At 36.8% G+C, this 16545-nt stretch overlaps 1 protein-coding gene across 4 annotated transcripts; it reads left to right on the forward strand.

The window, feature by feature from the left end:
• The first annotated feature begins 512 nt into the window (after nt 1-512).
• Nucleotides 513-5642, forward strand: LOC130710838 (probable lipid phosphate phosphatase beta). Of its 4 annotated transcripts, XR_009010486.1 has the most exons (5): nt 514-1326; nt 3778-3941; nt 4552-4692; nt 4764-4863; nt 5342-5642. XR_009010486.1 is itself a non-coding variant. In XM_057560212.1 (2 exons), exon 1 carries the CDS (start codon nt 651-653, stop codon nt 1323-1325), a length of 675 nt encoding a protein of 224 aa, XP_057416195.1. In that variant the 5' UTR covers nt 515-650; the 3' UTR covers nt 1326; nt 5342-5642. The 4 variants fall into 4 exon arrangements, 2 of the variants coding, with proteins under 2 accessions (XP_057416195.1, XP_057416194.1); XR_009010487.1 differs by lacking the exon at nt 3778-3941 and having other exon boundaries at nt 513-1326; XM_057560212.1 differs by lacking the exons at nt 3778-3941; nt 4552-4692; nt 4764-4863 and having other exon boundaries at nt 515-1326.
• Nucleotides 5643-16545: the final 10903 nt, after the last annotated feature.

Here is a 16545-nt window from a genome sequence, read left to right on the forward strand (position 1 = left end):
GAAAAACCAGAGCAAGAGCACAGTACAGGGGAGAAAAAATAGAATGCTAGAAAGTGAATCTTCTTGTGTTTTCTTGTTTGGATCTACAATTGTGTTTCTGGGATCTGGTTTTGATATTGAAGGCCAAGGGATTTTTTAAATTTTTTTTTTCTGAAAGTGAAGATTTAATTTTGGGAGAGGTTCTGATTTTTTTTTTTGGAGAATTAAATTTTTTAATTTAATGATGTGTAATTTTTTATTTTTTTTTAAATTCCACGTAAGCCTCATTTATCCAGTCAGCATGCCTATTCATCACTCGTCGGAGCTCCGGGCTCCGGCGAGGACCTGCTCCAGACTTATTGCAAACGAGAGGACCTAGATTTGCAAATTTTTCGAGGAGGGACTAATTTCAGACTGCGAGACAAAGACAGGGATCAAGTAGACGATTAACCCTATTATCTATTTAAAAAAATAGAGAAGAAAGAATTGAGAAACATGATAAGTGATGTCTTAAGAATCCAAGAAAGAGATAATCAGAAGAAAAAAAAAAAAGTGGAAATGGAAATATGAGTTGCAATAGAAAACCACAAAACGGCGTCGTTGGACGTTGTAAACCGTTTTGGTTCGTTAGAACTTTCCATGACAGCTCAATTCAGTGAATAGCGAGTGCTATGGGCGGCGATCCACCACCCAAACCGCCGACGCCACCGTTACTCCGCCACATCGCGAGCTTCGACGAGCGCATCTCCCTCCACATCCATACCCTCACCACACCCCTCGCCCCAAAACTCCTCCTCCGCCTCCTAGAACACCTCGCCGATTTCCGCTTCTTCTTCCCCGTCACACTCTCCCTCTTCTTCGCCACCCCTTCTTCCTCCCCTCTCCGCTCCCACCTCCTCCTCCCTCTCATCCTCTGCTCCCTCCTCGACCTCATCCTCATCGGCCTCGTCAAATCCCTCGCTCGCAGATCTCGCCCTGCCTACGCCACCAACAACGACTACAACGCCGTCGTTTCCCTCGATAACTTCTCCTTCCCCAGCGGCCACTCCTCCAGGGTCTCCTTCATCGCCTCCATCTTTTTCCTCTCCCGCGCTCCCATTGCCGGCGCCATCGCCGGCCCCAATCATCCCCACCTCGTCACGCTCGTTCATCGTTGGATCGGGGGAGACGAGGTTTTGGCTGTTAATCTGTTGGTTGCGGCGGTTTGGTCCTGGGCTCTGACGACCGTTGTTTCTAGGGTTGTTCTTGGGAGGCATTACATTCTCGATGTCCTCTTTGGAGCTTGCTTTGGTGTCCTTGAAGCTCTCATCACTTTGCGCCTTCTCCAATACCGTGCGTTGATTTGAGGTAAGAGATGATAATTGGAACTGTTGGAGTTAGATTTGTTATGATGTGATGTTAACAAGTGATGAATGCTGCACTAGCTTTTCTGGAATTGGGAAATTTGATGTATTGCGTGAGTAGTTGTGTACTGATGAAGTTATCTTTAGGTTAATTGGTTTCTAATGCTGCGTTTTCTGCTCTCTTTTGGGGTTACAATGTATCATATTGAGATATGGTTTTACAATACATACATATCAATCATGGCAATACATCAACCTTCATTTCTGTTTAGCTATATTTTTTTGTATAATGTCATTAAGATGAGGTAGATAATTGTTGACTCAATGCGTTTATGTGCGATGCTTATAACCAAATTATGGTTAGAAGTTAGAAGTTTCTCAAATGTGTCACTGGAAGAATCTGCAATCTGAGGTCACATACATTGAGTGTTGAAGTATGAGCTATGATGGTTCCGGAGAATTTTGATTACAGGGGAGGCCAGGGCTTTCCTGAAACTTACAATAGTTCTACAAAATATTGGTTTATATAAAATCCCTAATTTGATATTAGAAGAACAAACCAATAGTGGCAGTTGCAGGGCACGCCACTATAAGATATGAAATTGAAATGTTTGAATGGTGTATGTGTTGGAGGGGAATTAAACATATGCTTGCTAGGTTGAGTCTGTTGTATTAGACATTTAGACTTTTGGCTCAGATGATAAATTAGCTTAGATTTATCCTTGTTTGAACCTACAGCATCTTCTCTAGAGGGTGTAAGGATGAATTTGTTAGTTTTACTAAAGGGTCTTCAATGAATGTTAACATTTCTTTTGGCTGCAAATGATTATTTGAATGAAAATGTTTCTTGAATGATTATTTGAATACATTATAAACTCATTCTTCTGTTTGCTATCAATCCATTTTCTAGCATAGTTGGAATTGAGAAACTCTCTTGAAATTTGATTCAGAAAAAAATTGCTTGTAGGGTGCCCAAAAAGATAGAATTGAGAAACTGCTGTTATAATGTACAGTTTCTTTTTTCCTTTGTCATCATCCTGTGGATGCGGAAAATAATAAATCATGTGAAAGAATGCAATACCGTTAATAAACCTTTCGTTCCCATCTTTCAACAAAGGATTTTTTCTTACTTTTTTTTTCATTTTTTTTTTATCTTTGCTTGCTATATTAGTACAATTTCTCTGACTTATCATTCAACCACAACAAACATCAACAACAAAAGTCTTATCTCGCTAAGTGAGGTTGGCTATATGGATCGTACTACGTCCTTGAGCTCGATCAAAAACCAAATTTTGTGGGATGTTGTTGAGAATGAAGTCATTTTTAATAAGATCTTCCAATCTTCTTTTTGACTTGTCATTCCTTCTTAAATTTTCTCTTTTTGTTATTGAGATACCCTTGAGTATTCACATCTTTATTTTGTATTTGCTCAATCCATTTTAACTTGTTCTCACGTTTGTGGTTTGGGCTGGGGGTTGAGTTTCCACCTTTTGCATAATTCCAATGCAGAAAAGCTATAGAAAATCAAGGAGTGGATTGGATAAAATTCCTTTTCCGTTACCCAAACACACTTAGTTATAGTTTGTCCCAAAAGTGAATGTGAGTTTTCCCAATCCAACAATAGACTTCCTTCGCTGTTTCTTGCTTTGGGGTGTATGAACATTTTGCAGCTTCTAAATCAAAAGTAGAAGGAAAACAAATGGATATGGAGAAGGGTATATTATTTTTGTTTATTTCAGAGTTTTAGTGTGGCCCTTGCTTCAATTATGAGGCTGCAAAGATGATAGAGACATAGAGCATCTTAGGAAAAGGTGGGAAAGTGGACAGGAGAATCAAAATGAAGCATTGTAATGTACACTAATGGATTATGACTGAAGCGTTCATATGTCATTGAAAGAGTTAAAGAAAATAAAATGATAAGTTTCTATCACAATTTTTTTTTGGATTGGTGTTTGGTATTCTTCATATTTACAGCCTTTCAGTCCTACTAGTACATATATAATTTTGGGCGGGTGGGCAATGGTTGTGAAGGTTAGTGTTTGTTAAAGCATTGGAAACTGGGGATGAGGTTCTTGTAGAAGCTTGTTGACTGCATTCTTGAAGCTCATCTTGTCCTTTTCTTCAGCTTTTGTTTTTATCTTTATTTTTTATTGGCTTGTTAGAATAGTTGCCTATAAATTAGGTTTAACACGGACAACCACATGGGGGGGGGGGGGGGGGGGGTTCACCTTTGCTTTTCTTCCTTTTCAATCATCATCGGTTTGTCTGTACTTGCACCCATTTTCTCTCTCTCTCTCTCTCTCTTTCATCATCAGAGTTTGTCTGTACTTAAAAGTATGATTAGTTCTAAGTGGATGCATTTGGCTCCATGTAACCTGTATTACTAAATATCCATTAGATGCATAATGGTGCAGAATCTGATGGCTGTACGTTTTTCAACATTCTAATGCTTCAGGTTCTCATGGTCATGGAACTCATTGAACTTATGCTACAGGAGGGGAATCAAATCTTTCTAATTGGTTTCCCACTTCTAATGCAGCGATGAATGTTTTAGTGTGTCGGCATCTTGATCCGATAACTTGGATACGTTTATGACTAACATCTTGCAAACACTACCTGGTCTCTATTTTGCCCTTATTCATCTGTTAAAATTTCTTTGTAGCTTTATTGCTGTTATTTATTCCTTGGCTGTACCTCAGCAAAAAATTGATAACTATATGCCTCTTTTCACTCTCCTCTGCTATCAAATAAATGATAAATGTAGACATGTGATAATTACGTTCATGGTACACCAAGTCTGTTTGTATTTTTTGTGTACCTTTTTGTCTTATGTTCGATTCAAATTATAGGATGTGTGGTATGCATTGAGTTATACAGTGTATAAATTTGCTGCTGCTGTCAGATGTTTCCAATTTTTGCATAGGTACTAATGCCAATTCAATTTATTTTGTGTCATCTGAAGACCTGAAATGTGTTACCTGTTCTGACAATTGTTGCCTGAATCTGGAGCCCGTTTATGTCAATCTGTAGTTAGTTTATGTCTAGGGTATCATCTCTGATCTCAGGTGGATTGAGCATCATCCTGAGTTCTGGGACAGTAATCACCAAGACGAAATTATATTTGTAATTATACGCAAGAATATGTTTAAGCAATTTAGGTTTGGGTTTAGATTTTTGCAAACAAATTTAAGTTGCAAAATCAATTCTAACAAGATGTTACGAAGTGCAGCTTTTGGGTAGGCCGGTAGGACTGCATTGGTTTTTGTGTCTATCCATCATCCAACACACTCTGGTTGCTACTCTGTTCCGGTAGATGAAGCATTATGGTTTGAGTTTTGGGGGTTGTAATCATCAAGAGCAGTAATTACAAGTAAGCATATGTATATATGGTTAGAAAAAAAAAAAGTAGCATATGCTCACTGGCATGTGTTTTGTTTCTAGGATTTTCTTCAAGGGACCGTGTGTTTTGTCTGATGTGTCTGTTGCCGACCTTAAACTGAAACTTTGGATCATCATCAATTGAAGGATAAAAAGTTGTTAGGTAAATTTGCTTCTTTTGCATGTGCCTTCTTACTGTGATCAATGCTTTATCAGCTAAGGTGTTTTGGATTGACTGATTGATGGCTCTTCGCTTTCCTTTCAATTTTGGACAAGATTCATACACTTACCAAATCAGCACAGAGGGTGGTTGTTATTCTTTGCTGGCAGCATCGTTGCCATAGTTATGATGTGGATATAAGCATGTGGAGTAAAACCAGTCTTTGTTTTTTTGGTTTTATTGATATGGCATGTGGGGTTGATAACCATTAACTCCAAGAGAATTTTAAGCTTATCAATTTGGAAAGGGGATTCATCTTCTTTCATATTAGTCCAGGAGGAACATTGACAATTTTTCTCTTCTGTTGTCTGTTTTCCGCGCTTTGCTGAAAATAATTACATCTACATAATTAAAGTCGGCAAATTTTTTACTATGGATTAAGTAACAGGGGAAATCATAATCTTTGATGTCGCTCAAACAGGTTATTGGTGGAATCCACTACAACTTGAGGGTCCTACGATGTACGTACATGAAGCACCGCATGTTTGGCATTTGCTGTGTGATTACCAAGTTACTGCTCAAGATTTGGAGTGGTTGGAAATTTGAGTTTTGTGGGACACCTGCCTTCTTGCTTTTGATGTTTCTCTTTGCATGATTGTTTTCTTAGTAATGATCAGAAATTGTCTCTCTGCAAAAATCTAACTTTCACTGTTTATTTTCCTAAGAGCATTGATTCATAAGCTGCGATTGGAATGTTGTCAGAGGTGAATTATTCATACAAATCTTAATTTCTCCTCTAAACAGTGAAATCTAGGAATAGAAGAGAGGAAATGAGAAAGATGATATGTGATAGAAAAAAATTAAGAAAAAAAGAAGAGAAAATACGTGGAAATGAGATAAAAAAGAATGTGAGAGTCAATGTATCAAAAATCTTTTGGTGGTCAAAAAGTCACTGCATTACCACTTTTTTCATTCAAACTATAATATACATAGGCCTTGTTCACTTTACAGATTTTGATTCCTGTGTTCTTTTCAAGTTTTTACTGAGTTGTTGAATTGAACCTATGCGTGATCCTCGTTGGTCAAACATTGTGTATTGAATTTTATAATTGAGCAGAGGGTAGTAGTAGTACTACACTACTACTGGTCTATACATCTGTGTCAGCGTTGGTGTCTTTGAGAATCGAGATTGCATCAAAACAGCAACCCTGAACCCCAGTTCTTAGAAAACGGGCTTTGTTTAAACAAGGTCATGTAACCAAATTTAGGGGTTACACCTACATTGGCTTGATCATCATAGACTCTAGAGTCATAGTGTGGTGGGTTTCTGTCGTATTCATTCGTACAGCACCTATTTGGGTCTTCGTGTTAGTTGTAGACCATGCACAATAGAGCTTCTTAAATGTTGTGTTGGACCAGTCATGATCTAGCATCTACGGATGACCATGATCAGCTGTGGAAAAACCTCTAGTATGCATGCATGATGATGCAACCATTTGAGGCTTTTCCCAGTTTTCGTACGTTTTCATTTTGGGAGGTTGTGGGCGTTTCTCTATGGAAGCGTTAAACTTGTTACTTGTTTTAAGACACTTTCATGACATCTGAGTGCATGTTTGGATACAAACAGGGTTATTGGTAGAAAAACACGGTGAAGTTAAAATCGTGGTGAATAATGGTGACTGTGATTTTGGATTCACCATTGTTTACACCATGCATTCAAACCTGCACGGAAGCATTAAACTTGCATTTGGACACTTTCATGACCTCTACTTTGGAGATATTGGATACCTCGTTTGTAAGAAAAGCTAATGGAGGACCACTCATCCCAATTGGATATTGGGTGCAGGGACTGCAAGACTTTTCATGTCTTTCTAATTTGGCCCTGTATCCAAATTTATTTATCACTCTGCTGCAAACTGAGCAAACTCAGCAGAGGGATTCAGGGTAGAAAGATTGCTGACACCATGTGGTAATCAAAACGGTAGAAAGAGTTACAAGAGATGAAGACAGTGGGCATCATTGAAACCTGTCTCCCCTTACCCCACTAGTTATCACATCTGATCTTGATCCCTGAGGCTCCTTTTTTTCTTTTTACCTTTTTCCTTTAAATGACTGTTTGAAATCACATTCTGCTTCGTGGCTCAGCATGAGTTTTTTCAATTTTTTCAGATGGAAGTTTCTTTCATATGTCTAAAGTGTACCTAACTGATCTGTGCTGATGCTGAAGAGATGCCATGGTTTCCATTATTGACTTGTTTATCTGATGACACAAATTATGGTAATGAGAAAAGTGAAAACTATTGCCAAGGTTGGATGAATTGCATGTTTGGCTACATGATAGATTTTTACTCTGGAATGATATTTGATTATGGAAAAAGCTACTTGGGAGTAGAATTGATTCTGGAGGATTTGAACGCGAATCCATACATGCTTGAAGAGGTACATGAATCATCTCTTGTCTCGGCGTGTTTGTATCACGGTTAAACCTCCCAAAATCATTTCCTTCCACAAAATTACTGAGTAGCTTCTCACATAATTCTTTTTCTCAGATGTGAAAATATAATTTTCAAAAATACTTTTTGTTTGGTATGTATATAAATGGGAAAGGGCATGGAATATATACAGTAAGGGGGGTAAAAGATGGGAAAACATGAAATAATATTTCTTATCTTATTTGATATCGTTCAATGAGAAAGAAAGAGCTTCTTTCTTTTGTTTGGTTTCATAAAGGAAAATAATAAAAACATGTAAATCAGTGGTAGGATTCAAAGAATTAATGATATTCCCTTCCCTTCCTTTCCAATGGGGGACGATATGGAAAATGAGATAGGCCCAAGGAAATTCTATCGCTTCAATTCATTGCTAATGTGCTAACAAACAAGGAGTAGACTTATTCCTCCCATCTTTCCCTTTACTTTTCAGCCTAAAATGGCATACCAAACAAAACATCAAAGAAAGAAGAGAGGGAAAGAGAGAAATAAAGCTCCTCTTAGAATGACTGTCAAGGTACAGTGTTGCTGGATATGATGCATGAGATTGATACATTACTATCCACTTAAATCTGGAGATGACCAGTTACCTATATGGATCATATATTATTCCTTTTTGAGTGTTTTCTTGATGGTTGTACAATGTATATCATTTACTATTTTACTATTACTATCTATTATTTGCTTGGTTGCAGGGAACTTGTTAACTAATCAACTTTTGAAAAGGATGGCCCCAACGACCACTGCACAAATCTGTACCTTGGTAGCTACATTGTGGGCAAGGCTATATGTCCCTCTGCACTGAACGGCCATCATAGAAGGCCACATGGAGAATAATGTGGTACCACCGACCTCTCCTTGTATGATACAACTAGCCTACACACGGACAGAACTGCAATCATAGATTCCCTCCATGCACTGATCATGCAATGCAACCATTTCATATATGATATGGTGCTTATTTTTGCATACACCCCACATCAGTTAAACTTTTGTTGCAATATTGCCCAACCAAATCACCATATTATACCTTAATTTATTCAAAAATGTTTTTGTTCACACCTCTTTTGAGTGGAAAAGAGGTGAAGGGAGGAGAAAGATAGGAAGAAAAGAGAAAGAAAACACGAGATGTTATAGTTGATATGATAGGAAATAAAGATATATACACAAAATTGAGTAAAAATGAAGTAGAAAGATAATGTGAGACTCCAAACTCACTTGAAAGCCCAACAATGTGGGGTGTTGTGAGAAAGATTGACATCTGATCATCTTTGTGGTCAAGTGGTAAGAGCTGGAGACATATGAGTTGAGGAGGGGAAGGTACATTGATCAACCATTGAAAGAGAAATTTAAATGCTTTACGATGTACCTAAAAAGAAATCACATTTGTGACCTTCTTTGATAGCTCATTGATGCAAGCTCCATTTATCTTTCCACGATGATGACTCATTTATTTTGAAAGTTCCTTCTCAACGTGGTGGTCAGACGACGTGTCTCGTTGACAATGTGTAACTGACAATGAAAATTGTGGATGGCTTCGCTAATGGGGAGCATTCTATGTGGTGGTGATTCATATCACACTAGAGGGGGTGATTGTTAAATTTGTGGAGTCGTACATTATTTAGAAATGGACTATCTAAAGACTATCTATATAAGGGTCATATACACAAGACCTTAAGGTTCAATATAAAAATGTGGTGCTTGATTCTGTTAGTGATCTTCTTTGTTAGCTCATTGATCTAGATTCTTCGAATTTGAAATCCTTATCTAACCAACATTGGATTCCATTGCAGTTGTATAATATATAGATTTACATTCAAATTGAGAGAGGCAGTGATTGGTGTGAATCCACCTCCAATTGAATGAAATCAGGAGATCTCTTTTCCTCAAAAGAATATTGGCAGCATGGGCAGGCACATGCCATGCTGGCATAAATATTAAGTCTGATGAAATGATATATGAATATTGAAATGATAGTGGGGAAGCAAAGAAATGTTGCTCCATTCGTAGAAGACATGAGGAGCTGTGGGAGGGGCCATATGGTTGTTATAACTTGTTAGTGCTTGAATGAGTTGTTTCCCAAGTGCAAGAGTTTGGTCACTGATCAATCTGAATCCAAGTTTTGTTCATTAATGTGTTATATATAGCTAGAACGTACGTTTATAAACATTAAAACATGGATTTGATAGTTGGTTTCTTTGGTAACCCTGCATGCCTTGCTTCCTTTCTCTGTCTTAATATAATGTCTTTCTTTCATTAGGATGATGTTACATGTACTAAGAAGAAAACAATCTCTGACTGGAGACAGCAATGTGATTAGGTGAACGTTTGACAATTGAGAGAAAGGAAAAGAGAAAATGTGAGGTAGGAATTAAATCTCTGTGAAATCTGTAACATGCCTTCTTCTTCTTCTAGATAATAATTAACTCGATTCATAATTATTTTCACATATACATGTGTTTCCATAGGTTGGCTGACGTGTTTGGGGGCCATCCTGCAGCACTAGACATGAATATGTCCCCACCTCACTCCTTGAAAGTATTTTCAAAATATTAGAATTTAGGGAAAATTACAATAACCTCCCCTTAGGTTTAACATTATTGCATTGACATCCTCTCTAATTTGTGAAATGCATTGACCTCCCCTTCTTCATAAATCATTTTGAATAATAGAGGGGTACTTAGTGTTATAATGATAAATCTCAATGCAATAATAATAAACCTTAAGGGATGTTAGTACGTGCAATGTTTCTAATAAAATAAGGGTGCTTAGTGTCTTGTTAAATAATAGATGGGAGATCAGTGCAACAATGATAATAAATTTCAGGGGAGGTCAGTGCAATTTGCCCTAGAATTTAAACAAAAATCTGAAATTCTATGAAAATCAATTATATTTGCTTATATCAAGATATTAATAGTCGCAAATTTGCGGTCTGCATGCGAACTTTATGCATCAGATATTCAATCAAAGCGTGAGGGTCGTGTGTTAAAATCTCACATAAGTAGATTTGAGATATGACTAATAATTAAGTTTTTATAAATAAATGGACAATCCTCATATCTAATCTAATAAAACCAAGTGGGTTGGTGTAGTGGTTCAGCACTTCATCCTTTAAGCAAGTGGTTGGGGGTTCGAATCTCAACTCTTGTGAATAGAAAAAACTCCTTGGCCAGCCCCCTACCGCTTAGTGCGCTGACCGTGGGGCGAGAGATTAGTCTCACGGTTGTCGGCTGTGGGGATACCTTGGTCAAGACAAAAAAAAAAATCTAATAAGTTACTTTTTGGGTTAAATTTTGTTTTTCTTGTTGTTTGCAACTATTTTCTGCTTAATTCTGCATGTAAATCTGCTTCACAACGCCAAAACCTTTACGCTTAATTTGTTCATCATCAGCATTGAGTAGCTAGAGAGGGAGAGAGGGGTAAAAGGTCAACAATGATATATACACACCTCATTTTCTAAACACTTCATTTTTACTCATTTTTATTTCTATCTCTCTCCTCTTATCATCCATTACATCTCATATTTTCTCTCTTTTAATTTTTATTTTCTTCCTATATCTCTCCTCTCTCCATCTCTCTCCACCCTCATATTAGAGGTGTGAACATAACATTTATTTATAAAAGGTACATAGATTTAAATTTCACATATATGAATATTAACGTTTTAGTACTTCATAGAGGCATAAGGACTTAGCAAATTAGGTGGATTAGTGAATCATCAATCAATTGTTGTGACACTTTGAATTATAGTATTTTTTTTAAAACAAAAGAAATTTTATCAAGAGATGAAAGCACAAGGGAACAACCCTCCCATGAAATAGGGAAGCAATCCAAACTGAAAACCAAGATGGCAAGATAAAAAACTTAGGTAAGGTGCCTAATTAAAACCTTACTAAAAAAAATTCTTTTGGGAAAAAAATCCTTTAATATATATATATAACCGTCAATTTCCAATAGATCCATGTTTTCCTTTCTCACATTTTCACAAGCAGCCACAATATATGGTGATGATGATTGTTTATAGCTGTCACTTGTCACTTATAATATATATATATATGATTGGAAGGTAAAAATTTGAGAATAAAGCAACTTTGATTGAAAATGTTTAATTAGGTGTGACCCTTCTAACTTTTTCATTATATATATATGTTTTTGTTTCCATCTATATATGTACTGGATCGATGCATCACCTACTTCTAGCATCATTATTCATTAGCTCACCCAACATATATCAAGCATAAAGCTAGCGTCATTATGTACAAAATAATAATAAAATCTGAGGATTACACTATCCCATATAGCTTGGAAATGATGCTCCACACACTGCTGCTTCCTAATACACCTACAAAAGCTTATTCGAATATTCATGGATTTGCCAAACAGCTAACAAATAAGACACCCCTCCCTAAACTACATAAATCAAAGGACGTCATATGCAATCCAATTCAACAACAATAAAATTCTGTAAGATTATCATATCTAATATAATACTAGTAATATTCTACATATCTATACATGTGTAATTTTTTCAACATCTCTACCAATTAATGATATCATAGTTTTTAAATGTTAATCCTTTGAATAATAAACATGGGAAGAACAACGTATTAATTTATGACTAAAAACATTATCTTAAATCAAGATCTCTTCACACATTTTTTAATAATTTGAAATTGGTAGTTTGAAAGGATATATGCATAGAAAATAATAAATGTTTGATATAATCCAAAGATATGAGGAATTTTTTAGTCAATATATCCTCATAGTGGTAGATGTTATAGGACTAATCATTCACCTATCGCTCAGTACACTAAGCAGTATGGATTGATCAATGAGTTTATTTTATATTTATAAAAATTGAGAATGGAACATTAACTACTTACTTAGAAACGAAGTCCTGAACCACTACACCAACCAGCCTGACTAAAGATAGTATGATTTTATGGCCACACTTAATTAAAATCATATAAATTAATATGTACCAATAAAAAAGTTCTCTAATGAAAATATGTAGTAAATGTTTTGAATTTGAACAACATATTTTGCAGGTAAATGCAAAATTTATTTACACTGATGTCTAATCATATGTCACATAATTTAAGGGAATTGTTATTCAGATTCCCCCACATCTATTCAGACCCTGTTATATTTGTAAAATCCGAAAAAGTTCTTTATGAAAAAACTTTCGCTCACACTGTGAAAGTGCGTCCATCAGGCACTTGGAAGGTGCGTCCATCACGCACTTTCAACGTGCGTTTTGGTCGCACTTTCACAATACGAGCGAAACGCACTGATTTTTTTTTTCCTGTTTAATTTCTGGAAGAAATTTGGGACTGACACTTCTTGATTAAGGTAATAAGATCATTCTGAGTTCAAATATGTAGTCAGAATCTCCAAACTCCGACACCTTGTAGTAGTCGCTTTAGAATCAGAAGCGGTGCGGTTTGGAAAATTGGACAATTTTTTATCTCGGATGCGAAGTCGACCAACTGAAAAGTTGAAGAGAAAAATCAAACGATCATATAAGATTTGTGTAATTTAGCCAAATTCATTCATCTGGTATTTTATTTTGAATTTCAAATATTTTTTATTCCACCATAAATCTCCAAATATTCTAACTTGATTTACTGTGGAGTCTCATCTGACATCAGTTATGTACAAATTTACAGCAATTCGCCATTTAAAAGTGCGTTTACTTCGCACGTTATACGTGCTTAACGACACTTTTAAAGTGCGTGCGTAACGCACTTCTAAAGTGCGTTTATTTGCAGAAAAAAAATTAAAAACAACAGTAACAACTCCCTACAATTGAAAATTTTCAAAAACGACATAAGGTGGAGCTTGTGGTGGTGGTGGCGGCGGCGGCAGTGGTGGCGGCGATCATAGGGGTGGCGGTGGTTGTGGGTGGTGGTGGTGGTGTGTAATGGTGGGGGGTGAGAGTAAGAGGAAAGAGGTAAGGAGAGAGGAGAGAGAATGTGAGGAGGGGGTGAGGTTTTTTTATATTTATTTCATTAAGTATTTAAGTATTTTTGCACTTTTTCAGTGGTATGAATAGTTGTTGGGGGGTCTGAATAACAATTCCCATAATTTAATGACATAAACATGTAAGAGTAGTTTTTTTTATTAATTGAATTAAAAAAAATATTTTCTAATGTGAGTCTAAATATTTATATGTCAACAAAAAGATTTTTTTCAATCAAACGTGCACAAAGTAATTTTTTTACCATATATATCTTGGTTTTCTTTATTTGTTTTCTGAGTAACGAGTCGTTTTACATCACAATCAGACATCATATGACCATTCATATCCATGGCTGAAAGCCTGAAACAACAGTTTGTAATGCATAACAACCGAGTGCCGAAGACTTTTGAACAGAAGCCTCTTTGGTTTGGTGCGATCCATTTTGCCTTGGAAAAAGACTCATCACACTTTTCTACCTCCATCTATAAAGGAAGATAGAAAAAAAAAAAAAGAGAATTAAAATGTATAATATGTGATGTGGTATAAAAAGAAGTAAGGTATAGAAAAAAAAGTGAAAATAAGATGAAATAGAAAGTAAAGTTTAAACATATCATTGTTAATTTTACGTCTTCGTGAAACCAATTCTACGATGGGCACTTGTCATATACACATCTAAGACTAAAATCTAGATATCAAAAGAAGAAGAAAACAAAGAAGTTGAAAATGAAGGAAGGAAGAAGAACATATATATCTTTTCTTTTGAAGCATATATATCCTACCCAACGTTCACTTCCAACACAATCTCAATGTGTCTTGTTAACACCGAATTGGTATAAGGCCAGCGACAAAATTGAAGTTGAAGAAAAAGTTTTCCAAGTGTCGGACAAGCAAGAATTTTGGTATTAAGTTGAAGAAAATGTTTAAAGATGAGGCTTAGAAAAAAAAGTTTGAAGCTTTCGGTGAATTTATAAAATGACTAAGTTTTTGGGTCCTCTAATATGCACTAGTTATTATTGATTCAATTTTAAACTACTTTGTTTTAACCAGTTGTAATAGGTAAGTTTTTCCCTTCACCTGAATTATCCTCCTCCTGGACCATTATCACTTTCAGTCATGCGACATACTCTTTCATCATGTAAATGCTTCTTCTTTTTGCGGCTGGTGTTCCAGTGTGACACTTTGTCTTTGTGTCCACGTGCTTTTATTGACACCATCTGCAACGATTTTCTTTTTTTTGGAATGCCAAAATAGAATATATAATAGAGAATTGGGGCAACGATGATATAAAGTAGAACGTAGACATAGTGGCAGTTAGCGCTATCAGTCAGAGGTGCCACAATTAACTAGAGAGAAGAGACTGTAACCTTCAAGTCACACAATGAAGGTACATGTTTTCGTCGTTGATGGCTCTACAGACCTTAGAGTAGTGGTCGCCCCATAAATGTTTACATGGACCTCAAAAGGGAGTAGTGATGCGATGAGGTGAAGTCGTTAGGGACAGTGGGTGCAGATTCTGGTTGGGGGGGGGGGGGGGGGTTTGTAGCGAAGGATGTTGTAGCTCAGTGGCGAACAATGAAGGGGTCGATGGATGAGTAACTTGAGTCGTCTCTGGTGTGACTTGGTGGTGGAAGACGACATGGAGGAAAATGATGAGGTCGAAGCCTTTGTGGATAGCTTGTTAAGAGGTCATGAAGTGAAAAGAAAGGAGTATGAGACTGGAACCCCACAATCGAAGTTTCTGTAACAAAACATGCGTGGTGCCATGCTGGATTGGGCGAGACCCCAGGGTCCCTCGCCCAGGAGCGCCAGCTTAGGGCGACGAGCGGACCAGGGACTTGGGCCTCCTCCCAGAGGCCCAACTAGCCCATTAGGAATGGGATGAATACCAATTGTAAAGGACTCTTAGCTCATTTGAGAAATAACAAGATTGGAATTCAACTACTTTCTCTCTAAAGCGGTTACGCTCTCATTCTCTCTAGGAATCTCAAATAACATTACTTACACTTTAGGTACTATACCTCATCTCAATGTTCATGGATAGAACACATGCTTTACCTGATGAGGATCCATGCTCCTTTCTCCATGGGTCTACAAAGTGTTGGATCTAGTAGCTTAAAGAGTATTAGTCACCAAAAGGAATAAGAAATGAAAAATATGGAGGAGGTGGAGATGGTTTTTAGGTGCCAAAAGCCTTCATCAGAGAAGGTTTGATAAGTATTCATGAGAAGCCGCAAGAACGTTACGTCCTTGAGTGTAAGGCCCAAGTTTTTTAGCTTATGCTAAGTGAATAAATTTCTTATTCACGATTAGGGTTGATGTAATGTGAAGGGAAACCTGAACAAAAGTTCATTAAATGAAATATATTTATGAAGGAGAAAGTTCAGGAAAAGTTCAAGGATTGCATTATGATCGATAAAAGTTATAGCACGATCGTTATACGCTTAACCTAGGTCAGAAACCCTAGTATATAGCTAATTTTCACTTTTAGGCACGATGGAAGTTAATTCCAAAAATCTTCAGAGAAATGTTAGAACTTCTCTTTTTCCATATATCACAATCGTTTCGAGGCGAAACTCTAGGATCTACGAACGTCCGATTCCAATCATCGGAAGTTTGCCGAAACTGAAACCCTGGTATTTCAAAACCCTAGAATCACCCGACAATGAAGACTTTTTCTATAAAGAGCTTCAAATGAATATTCTACACGCGTACACCCATTTCTCTTGATGATTTCAATCTTTCTTCAGAAGGAAGTTTTCCATTCCGACATCCGATGCAAAAAGCAACTTATCGGGTAAAATAGTTTTATACCGACTATGCTTTAGTTGCTTAAAATACAAGGAGACCTCATTTTAGTTTTGGAATTCTTTCGCCAAAACATATCTTAGAATTCACGGGGAATGACGCCGGAAAAATCAGATTCGCGAAACTTTCATTTTACCGCGTTTTGCCAACCTCTATATATAGCAAGAAAGGTGAGAAAAATTGCAAAAACTCCTCCATTTTCTCTCCAAGGCCGCGAGCTCCATAGAAGGAAGAGGAAGAAGAGCTTTTCTTCAATTCTTGCTTGATCGTCGATCAATCAGTTGCTACTTCAAGGTTTCGAGGTATAGTCGCTAATCCTTACCTCCGATCGCTTTTTCCATAGCTTTTCTGTAGACTTTTCTGAGTTGATAGTTTATGGGTTTTTGCAAAACTATCCCGAATCTTTCATTTCTGATTCTAAACCTCTTC

Source organism: Lotus japonicus, chromosome 4 (genome assembly GCF_012489685.1).
Source record: "Lotus japonicus ecotype B-129 chromosome 4, LjGifu_v1.2".
Classification (NCBI taxonomy): domain Eukaryota; kingdom Viridiplantae; phylum Streptophyta; class Magnoliopsida; order Fabales; family Fabaceae; genus Lotus; species Lotus japonicus.